This window comes from Crassostrea angulata, chromosome 8, assembly GCF_025612915.1.
Source record: "Crassostrea angulata isolate pt1a10 chromosome 8, ASM2561291v2, whole genome shotgun sequence".
In the NCBI taxonomy this organism is placed as follows: domain Eukaryota; kingdom Metazoa; phylum Mollusca; class Bivalvia; order Ostreida; family Ostreidae; genus Magallana; species Magallana angulata.
This window is the reverse complement of record NC_069118.1, coordinates 57,861,704-57,873,086: the sequence shown is the minus strand read 5'-3', so window position 1 is coordinate 57,873,086 and position 11,383 is coordinate 57,861,704. Positions and strand designations below refer to the sequence as shown.

The 11,383-nt window shown below is 32.5% G+C and overlaps 1 protein-coding gene across 1 annotated transcript; it reads left to right on the top strand.

The window, feature by feature from the left end:
* The first annotated feature begins 7,589 nt into the window (after positions 1 to 7,589).
* On the top strand, positions 7,590 to 10,888 carry LOC128158899 (uncharacterized). The gene is made up of 3 exons (XM_052821879.1): positions 7,590 to 7,791; positions 8,005 to 8,277; positions 8,473 to 10,888. The coding sequence occupies exons 1-3, from the start codon at positions 7,591 to 7,593 to the stop codon at positions 9,331 to 9,333; spliced, it is 1,335 nt and encodes a 444-aa protein (XP_052677839.1). The 5' UTR covers position 7,590; the 3' UTR covers positions 9,334 to 10,888.
* Positions 10,889 to 11,383: the final 495 nt, after the last annotated feature.

Genomic DNA, 11,383 nt, shown 5'->3' with positions numbered 1-11,383 from the left:
TCTCAACATTAATAATTTCTATCTCTCATACAATACATATATTAACGTTCTAATTGCTTATTATTGCCATTGTTTACAACAGCGATGCAGAGCAAAATCAATACCGGGTATCAAAAACGCTTTGTAGAAGTCGAACCAATATTGTAAAATCCGTATTATGACGTAGTGCAATACTCGGACTACTTTAAGTTACAATACTTAAACATATTTAAGTATCATACATGTTTACTTACTTATTATATACATGTAGTTCCCTTTTATTTACTGTTCTTTTCAAATGTGCTGGATCATGAAAATCTCATTCTTATGTTTGTATCTCTGCAAGTATAAATGAAAGTGATAGGTTTGTTAATGTAGGTGTGAATGAACATGTCTACCAACAATATGTCTTACAAACATATATGGTAAATGTTCAGATAATTTTTAATATTCAAGAATCCTTTGTCTTATATACACAAAATATCAATAATATTCTGTAAACTAGTAATATATATATATATATTCTTATGATCATAGATCATTTTATAACACCACTTCTTGACTTTGTATGTTTGAAAGGGTCTACATACATGTAGGCTATGTCTGTTATCCAATCCATTTGAATTTCAATAAAAAAAAACGTTTAAATAAATTAACAATGTAGGTGCCTATGATGGGAAGGTCAAACATCTACTCCAACGCTGTTGTATGATCTTCTACTATATATTTCTATAAAAAATGTAATTTACCAATTTATTGACAAAATCAATTACTGTTAGTAAATATGTTAAATTTTTGTGATCAAAGCAATTTAGAAACTATTAAAGCAAAATTATTTTATGGTCATCTTTTAAAAATTAGGTTGCCAACTTGCTACCGATTCCATGAAGCAGAATTGTTTATGCCTAGAAAATGTGCGATTTGATGATATTAAGTTTCATCAGAAGTTATCCTAAAGAAACAAATAAAACACTAAAATATATAGGCTTTCGAGATATATAGTTACTACAGCAGTGTTCATGAAAGAGTACTTGTTAGCTTATCATCATTTTGTAAACTGCTTTGGCTGGATGGGTGTGAATATAAAATTCAGATAATCGCAGTTTTAACAAACTCAGTGGGTGCAAAAACAAAACGCACAATATGACATACTGTAAATTTTCTATTTACACCCACCTTGAAATATTGCAATGAACAATATCAAAGTTTCAATTTACTGGGTGAATGTAAATCCACAATCAAACAATATGACGTATTGTAATTTTCTTAACCATTTATATTTGTACACTTATCCAGCGAGTTTTAAAAAAGGAGTGTTATTGAATTGAATAGTTTAACGTGTAACCATGTATACAAATACATATATTTACATTCTACTGTGTTTTTTTTCATTAAATTCCGTGATGTTTAAATGCCTATATTTACACTTGCAAATGTTTTCCCTTATATAACACTGTTTGAGCAATCCGCCGTTATTTCTGCATAACATCATTATGGGTCAAGAGGTCAAAGTAGCGCATGAATAATATAGGTCACTACTTTTTCTATGTACACAAACTAATCGACTTGTGCTGAAACACACCCATTAGATATCGTAATGAAATTAACGTAATTTAGGCATAAAAAATAAACGTATTTGTATTTTGTTATACGAAGTTTCATTCATTCATTCTAATAAGAAATGTATCATTAATTGCGGGGATAAATGATTCATGTTAGATAACACGTTAGGCATGTAAACAGAATGTTTATGGTTCGACATCGTAACGAGGCGTTCTTGAAAATTACAATCGTAATTTGTCAAAGGAGTTAATTCAGTTAAAATTTATTTCTGATTTTATTACAAGCCTCGGTCAAAATTGCAAATGCAATATTACAGATTTTTCGTGTGTAGTACATTCACGGATCACGGTCAAATTTAACTCCTTGTGTTTTCTGTCCGATATGTTCCGTTAAAAGAACATCGAAGTTAAAATCGCTTTCCTCTATAATGTCGGAGGAAATCATTATGCTCTCGAAACTGATTCTGCGATAGATTTCCACCTGAAAATGCCTAAGTATAACTCTAACTCAACTTCCAATCGCTTGTTTTTAAATTTCTAACCGCTCTGCGACTTCAACACAGGTGGTACTATTCCGCCAAGCTTCAATCAGTTTTTTTCAATTGTACAAGTGAATTTTCTTTTCTGTTTCCCTTTTAAATGATAAAAAAGTGGTGTCTCCTCAAAAGTAGTGTCATATTCATTTATCACAATAATCAAATGCTTGCAACATTGTTGGACTATTTTTTGTTACGTCATTTTAATCGAGGCGGCTTTCTAGGTCATCACAAAAGAGGAAGCATGGAGCATTGTTATTGTCATAATTTGCAACAAATGTAAATATAAGAAATAAGATATCATTTTTGGATGTCTATCGGGATATAGATACGGGTTGGTACATGATCAAATCTTCCATAAAGCCCTTCGGGCTTTATGGGATTTGATCACGTGACCAACCCGTATCTATATCCCGATAGACATCCAAAAATGATACCTTATTTCTTAACTAAATGCAACAAGTAGTCAAAGGTCAAATTGACGAGTTTTATTATGACGTCACAAGCGTTGAACGCTGTAAACTGCAACGTCACAAGCGAAAATCAAAGTTCACGCTTGTGGCTGTTATTGTGGCTCTTCCATCAATATTAACTTACCCTTAGGATAAGATAGGAATTTTAAGGTATGAATCACATTTGCAGACAAGGCAAGAAGTTAAAAATAATGTAAATATAAGCATTAAATCATGATTTTTTGAAGTATACACTCTCATAACTGCAGCGGTGTGCAGGCGCGTAGCTAGGCGTACGCAAGTACGCAAGTGCTTCCATATCATTTTCAGAAAAGAAAAAAGAAATAAATTAAAAGAATAAAAATAAAATTTAAATAATGCTGATTAATGAAAACTTTCTTTTAGGAATAAAAACTAAACTAAGCCGCTGTTATCTCAGAATTTGCTGAGAAATAGCGCAGACGACTTGCCTTTCTTTTTCTATAAATAAAAAAAAATTGCTCTTCTGTTATATTCTTTTATTATTTGCATGCAATTCTATAGCCTGAGTGATAGGTTGACAATGATTATGAATAGATTATCGAGATCGAAATAACGGAATCTTAAAGTTTAAATATATGAGTATTTATGTAGACAAAAATGTTATAGACCATTAGGAGAGAAAGCACAAGACTTTTTAGATATAGAATAAATAGATTAAATTAATTACATTATAAATAAGGCACTACTTTTTTTTCTTTATCGTTAATATTATGATGAGGTTGAAGTAAGCATTTTACACATTAAAAATTAAGGTTATTTTGATGAAACTTCTTTTTATTGATACTCCAAATTAAGTGTTTGAAATGCCGAAAACTCGCCAGCTTCCGGGTGCCCCCTGGGCCCCCATCATGGCCTCGCTCTGAACCCATTGGGGGGGATCAAGGCGGCCCCCAAATCCCCTGCCTTAGTTTGCTTCCACAATAAGGAAGCCTTGGCTACGCCCCTGGTGTGTGCATACAAATTTTCATAATTTGCAGTTATGAGAGTGTATACTTCAAAAAATCATGATTCAATGCTATAGTATTCTAAAAAAACATCTTTTTTTTAAATATAGATATTACACAAAACAGCAATACGCAAAAAGTTTATTATGAATAAAATAGTTATTACATATTTAAAGGCCTGGGAACATATGTAAATTCGAAAAAATAATCATTGAAGTCTCATTTTTCTCTTTTTTTGCCCCCCCCCCCCCCCCAATTTGAACAGATAAACATGTAAATCTAAAGAATGAATATGTAAAAACTGATAATTTTTGATTACATAAACTCAAGTTATAAATATTGATTCATTTATTTTTGCTTCTTTGCTGTTGAATTTTGAACCGGTTTCATGATCAAAATTCAAAGATGCGGGTCAATTTTCAACAGATTAGGGTCTTTATTCAACACCTTTCGTCTCAATAGTCAACGTTGTAAAATGACCCCGGGTCAATTTTCAACCCGGGTCAAAATTCTTCGTTACAAGGGCTACAATTCCACAGGATCTCCGTAATGGTGCAAAATTAATGTTTTAATGCGGCTGACCTCGGTCTGAAAAGATCGATTTTATATTTGACTTCCTTTAGATAAAATGATTTTTTAATTCAGGTTGAACAAATTAACCGTATATAAATCAAAACCAGATAAAACACATCAGCATGTTTACCAGTCGTCTTTTTCAGCAGCCATGACACTTCTCGCGTGATTTTATGGGATGTACGCTTGGAGTTTTGATGGGCTTGATAACGTGAATGTCAGTGTAAATAATCGATTTTACATCGTTATATCACTAAAACATCATTTAAGGAAATGGTATATAATGGAAAATTCATATTTACCGCGTTAAGTATGTTTAAAATATGGGAATTCCTATATTCAGTTCAAGATCCGCTCCTGAATTCTCATTGGCTGTCCCAAAATAAAACCGGTGTAACGACGAAAAGTGACCCCCGTAGAATATTGACCGAGGGTCAAAAATGACCTATTCAGTGTTAGAATACTTGGATTACATCGTAGAAATAATGGCCTTAGGGTCATATTTCTCCGTGTGGGTTGTAGAAAAATGACTCCGTAGAATATTGACTAAATTTTATTACATATTCTATGTTTACTTGTTTTGGGTCCATTTTTTTCCATAGGGTGGATACAGGGATATTGGTACGGTGATGGGGGGGGGGGGATTACATTGCCTTCTTGGTGCTTAGTTTTTTTTTATCGTTTAAACTTGTGCGAATAAGCCGCTTTAGCTCGCTTTTCTGATCACTTGTCATTGCCGTTCATCATTATTTTCAGTTTGTTTTTTAATTTTTAAAATGAAAAAGAAAAGATATATGTATAAATTTCCTTTACCAAAGTACATTGTTCAACCATGACTGGATAGGAACGATATCAATCTAAACGAAAAAAAAATCGTACTTATTGTAAACAGGAACTGATACCTGTAAATTTACATGTACTGGGGAGAGAAAATTATTCATCATGGTCTCTATCACAATAAGATATTAACTATTTACCATTGGTCAGAAATAGACACATAGTCATCTCATCACATACGTGAAATCTGAAAATTTTATCCGGGTGGAGGTGGAAGTCGAGGCCTATTTTAGGTAAATTTAATAAGTGACCTTAAAGGACAGGTGACACAATCACAAAAACATTGACCAACAAGTTGATTTGTGAGTGGGATACAATTTCTGCAAAATTTTCCTTACTACTCCTATCAGTTTCACAGCTATTGCTGAATTACTGAGCTGATAAGACGCGTGACCTCAATATGCATATCTGAAGCCTCTGAGATCGGAAACCTTCGGTGCGACGTAATAGCCGACACACTGCCCATTCGCTGTATCTTTGAACCATAGGGATTTCTGAATTGCTCTTATCTAAAATCTGAAGTCATTAACTTTTGCTCATTGCTATTAAAAGTTTGAGAACCCAATACATAAACAGAGTTATTCTAAGCTTAGAAACCCCATTTCTGTTTCCTCAGCAATTATGAATAAGAGTAAAAATTGTGACTAGCTGTACTGTTAACTTTTCATTGATCTATATACTTCATGCTGGATAAAATATGTCAGATGTTGGATTTGTAAAAGATAAAAATCATCAAAACCATGGAATCATTGTTTCTGAAGAAAGGATTTTGTTTTGTCAACATCTGAGTGAGTGATAATGTATAGAGACTTTTCGTAACCAGGAATTTCACTGGATCTTAAACCGTAAATAAACCCTAATTAAGTTAATTGAACTCAATAAAGGATATTTTGATTTAAGAAGTATTACCAGAATACCTGGGCTGCATTTTACAAAAGAACTTACGACAAAGTCGTAAATATTTACACCCTCGTAAATTGATCTTTAAAGATTAAAACTGACATATAACCATTTGTTTACAAATATTTCAATTCTCATGATTGTATTTTCCAACCATAAGAATAAATCATTGATTAGTTGATGATTAATTAGCATTCATTATTTTGGTCGTAAGTCGTAAGTTCTTTTGTAAAACGCAGTCCTGGTACCTGTAAGCAAATATATTTGTAAATTTCTTTAGTTCCACAAAATCAGGGGTCTACCTTAATCTCAATATTAATAACTGAAACATCTTTTAATTTCATTTTTAGTATGATATTTGATCATGTTTGTTTATTGAAATTTAATTAAAAGAACTATATATATACCAATTTTCATAATCAGTAAATACTGAAACAGTAGTTTCTTAACATAGTATTCAGGTTTTAAAATCGTATTAATCTCAGACTCCTTGAATTTTATCCAAATGTAATTTGATCTTTCTTTTAATAGTTTATGAAGATCATTTTTTGGTAGTACTTCTGAGTTGTGTATAATTTATTCTCTATTGATCAAACCTAAGAAAAAAAAGCCCAGAAACGAGCTGTTATGCACACTGATTACTTCTTATATACTGACATTAGATTCAGAGTGACAATGGATTATTTTTTTTTACAGCAACACCAATTGTTACAAATAGTACACAAAAAAGGGTTTATATGTGATATAATAAAAATCTAACTCATCGTGCTCCCAGTTGAGTTTTTTTTTAGAAAAAAAAATATTAAGATTAATATCAACTTATTCAAATCAATGTTTTGGATCTGCAAGATTGGATTAATATGCATATTATTCAAACAATATATTTCAAACTTTACTGAATACTGACAATCTGAGCAAGTGGTTGCCTGTCTGGCTGACAGGAAGATAATCTGCAATAAATGATTATCAATCACAGAATCTTCAGATTCATTCTAATTTAATTACTTTTTTTCAATTCCTATTACCACTATCTTATGTACATGTAATCTTGTACATTCTATAATCTTATTGCTTTGTTTTTAGGAGAGGGTTCATACACTAAACTTTTCAATAAAATATGCTTTTAATAAATTCACTTTAATCTGATAGTGCTTTATTTCAAAATCATCATTTGCAACACAAATACACTATCCTGTATGGAACGCCGGGACTGTCTTATATGAGGATTTAACATTATATGCAGTGTTCTCCTCATTATATTTGGTACTATATTCATTATATAAAGTCTTTTGTACATTATATCGTGTGCATTTTACATTATATACAGTACCTCTTTCATTTCATTATATCATGTACTTATATCACTATATTATGTACATTTCTCATTTTATGAGGTGCTTCCAACATTATATGAGGTGCTTGCAACATTATATGAGGTGCTTCCAACATTATTTAAGGTGCTTCTCACATTATATGAGGTGCTTCTAACATTACATGCGGTGAACTTAACATTATATTATGTACTTCTCCCATTACATACAGTATATTCATTATTATATGTGGTATTTCTGTTATTATGATGATGATGAGCGTTAAATATTATGTCCGGTCCTGTAAGCCTTACGTGCGGTAGATTTTGCATTTCGTTGTGATGTAGACACAGTATTATGTGCTGTGCTCACGTCTTTATGATGATGATCTTTCGGAAGTTTATTTTCGGAATCTCTCTGGAATATGACGATCTTTCAGCTCATTTTGGAACGATATGGAAAATAAAATGGATGATATTTTACGGGAGCTTAAAATGGCTCAATTTACAGATGCTTTCAAGAAAGAAAAGATCACACCGGATATTGTGTGTTTCTTAAACCGCAATGAAATGTTGCAGCTTGGATTACATCCTCAGGAAATGACGAAACTTAGAAATTTCTGCATAAATTACGGAACAAAGCAACCGACTCGTCAGGTAAGCTATACATTCTTGCAAATACTTTGATTAGCAAATTATGCAAATTACCATGCATAATAAGAGAGGGGAAATGGGGGGAGGGGGTGTTAAATATGTAAGAAAGTTGTACAGTAACTGAGTTTTTAAATGCATATAGAAAGTTCATTAATATGAATATATTATATTGATATTAAGTAACTTTCTATTGACACTCTCATACTTTTTTTTAAGATATCTGGTTGTGGTGCATCAAAGTTTTCCATTCCAAAAGATATTTTGCGAAATTTCATAGAAGATGGCTTTTCTATTTCAAATATTGCCAGCCTTCTTTCGGTGTCGGAGAAAACAATATATAGACGAATGCAGGAATACAATCTAAAAAAGCAGGTGTATACAGATATTGACGATAGAGAAATAACAAAAATAGTGAAAGATTTAATAGAAGAGTTTCCCTCATGTGGTGAAATAATGCTTGGACACATTCTGCAACAAAAGAATATAAAGGTTAGTTTGTGTGTGTGTGTGTGTGTGTGTGTGAGAGAGAGAGAGAGAGGAGGTTGTGTGTGTGCTTTGTGGGTTTGGGGTAGGTATTTTGATTTGATATAAAATTTGTAAATCCTTGCATGCCAGCTAAGTGTTCCTGTGACGAAAAGCAAATTAGAAACATGGATGTAATAATAATGAAAATTTAAATTCCAGATAGAAAGAGCAAAGTTGAGATTAATTTTGCATGAACATGATAAAGATGGAATAATGGCTCGGAGATCCGGACGGTTGCAGAGGAGGACATACCAGTCACAAGGGCCAAATCATATCTGGCATATTGATTCTAATCACAAACTTGTTAGATGGAATTTTATAGTATCAGGTGGTATAGATGGATTTAGCAGAATGATAGTCTTTTTGAAATGTGAGGACAATAACAAAGCGGACACTGTGTTTAAATGTTTTATGGAAGGAGTAAAAGATTTCGGGGTTCCATTGCGTGTACGTACAGACAAAGGAATGGAAAATAGTAAAATAGCAGATTTTATGATTGAAAAGAGAGGATCTTCTAGTATGTTACTGGGGAAAAGTGTGCATAACCAGCGCATAGAAAGATTGTGGAGAGATGTTTTAAATGGTGTTCTTGGCTATTATTACAGATTGTTTTATTTCATGGAGGAGGAGGAAATTCTAGATCCCTTGAATGAAATTCATCTACTCGCTCTTCATTACATATATTTACCAAAAATAAACGAAAAATTAAAGCTGTGGTCAAACGCATGGGCCACTCACAAATTACGTACTGTGAAAGCTAGTCCCGTGTGTCTTTGGACTGCTGGAAACTTTAATAACCCTGTTGGGGATGATGTTTCTGATAGTGTTGACAATTTATTAGAGCATGGATTAAATGAGTTGGAGGAAAACCCTCGGCCTATTTTTGAAGGACTATCTTTGTTGAACCCACTTTGCTTGGAAGAATTAGAAAGGAGATGTCCAGCAACATGGACATCTATAAATCATGGGATAGACAAATATCAAATTTGTGTAGAAGTTTCGAAGAGTTTCAATTTTTGACTTGTTTTATTCAATTTCCATGAATTGTGTAATTTTTGTTGTAAAAAAACAAGGTCAAAATATTTTCAACATTTATGTCATATGCTCCTGGACTTTTCAATATTCATCATAGTTACATACAAGTCCATGTACATACACATAATATTCTGACTCCATCTTCCTCCTTTGTATACATGTATTTAAAACATAAATGTTGCTAACAATAAAGCAATTAAATCAAAATCAATTATTTGTTTTATTTCAAAGGAATTATACAAAATAATTGTGAACTTGTAAACAAATTAACAAAGTTGCAATAGTTGGTTGTAACTTAAGAAATGCAGATTACAATAACTCAGTAACAATTTTAAAAAATTACAATGCAATTCCTTTGGTCCTCATCACAATTATATGCAACTTAATTATGACCTTGACACCCCCTCTAGTCATAAGAAACCTTCGTGTAAAGTAAGAAACCTTGGATTTTTACTTTGTCTAAATGACCCTGCAACTAATACAAGACACATAATATGATAATGAACTTCTTTTGTCATGAAGTTTTGAGAATTTCTATATGCTACAAATAAGATGGGTGAACAAGACGGGCCAAATGCCTATAGTTTACAATTTACAAAAATCTCAAAAAGACTGAAATTATTTCCCTATGAAAAAGCATAAACACAATAAAGAGGACAAAAAAGATAATTTTCTCATACTTATACGAAAGTAGTTGGCTTGTTTGTCTGAAAGCAATGTGAAAATCAAGATTTTTACTGCCAGCGTTTGAATCTATGGAATACATACACCATATTACTTTTATTAAAAGAATATTTTTTTCTGCTAAAAACTTTAACCAGCCTCTGAAACGTGAACCTCATTCAGCATCCGAAATCTATAGCTCAGATTCAGCATTCAAGCCTGTCCAGTGCATAAGTATCATAAGACGCACCATCCATGCAAGTTTGGTGATAACTTGGTGATAACTTTGGTGATAACCAGTGATAACCAAGTCATCAAAGGGCACCTGCCCCAAAAACATTAACCTGCTCCAAAAACCTTAACCTCCTCTGGCATCTGAAATTCATGGCCCAGATTCAGCATTCAAGTCTTTCAAGCTCATAAGTAAGTCAAGATGCTCAGTCAATGCAAGTTTGATGAAGATAGGACAAGTTATAACTAAGATACAGGACCTGCAACAAAAACTTTAAATAGGTCCGGACGCCGACACCAGGGGTATAATATAAACTCCCCTAACTTTTGTTTCTTAGCTAAAAACTGACAGATTAAGCTGCAAAATACAGGTGTATAACTTCATCCAAACTTCTTAATTGAAGAAAAGAAAACAATTAAAATATTTAACAACATAGGTAAACAAAGCTCACCTCCACAAATGTTATCAATAGGTATGGCAAATTTCACATTATATTTTTACGACTTAAGTAGAACTTACAGTTACTTAGAAATGGATCTGCTAAACAAGAGGCCTAAACAATGTGCCACATTGCTCACCTGAGCTACAATAGCCATAATGAAATCAGATTTATGGAGTCAATTTCAAATACATAACATCAGGACAATGTACTAGAGTAAAGATATAAAATGTCGGGTCATGACTTTGGAATCTACACTACCCTAGGATGCTCCAACATGAGTTTCAGCTGTTCTGACCCAGAAGTTCTTGAAAAGATTTTTTTTTAATTCTATATATTTCAATGTAGAAATTAGATTTCCTATTGTCTCTGGACAGGCCTTCACCACAGTTAAAATGCATACCATATACCCGTAATGTAGCAAACAAGAGGCCCATGGGCCATATCGCTCACCTGAGAAATAATAGGTATGATAAAATCAGCTTAAAGCTGCTTGGTCCGATTTTTTTTGTAATTACAGTATCAAATTTTTTTTCATACAAATCATTTATCTTGGAAAGTTATGGACTTTCTCCCAATTTACACCAGCAGAATCAAGCTCCTTTCAAAGTTAGAAAAATTCAAAATAAATAAAAATAATTTCTCTTTGGGCAAACGAAAAAACAAACCAAAATGCATCATGTGAATGTTTAGAAAAGGAA

Coding starts and splice junctions, on each gene's coding strand:
- LOC128158899 (XM_052821879.1), top strand. CDS start 7,591: ATGGAAAATAAAATGGATGATATTTTACGGGAGCTTAAAATGGCTCAA. Junction 7,792..8,004: donor CAAAGCAACCGACTCGTCAG/GTAAGCTATACA, acceptor CTTTTTTTTAAG/ATATCTGGTTGTGGTGCATC. Junction 8,278..8,472: donor TGCAACAAAAGAATATAAAG/GTTAGTTTGTGT, acceptor TTTAAATTCCAG/ATAGAAAGAGCAAAGTTGAG.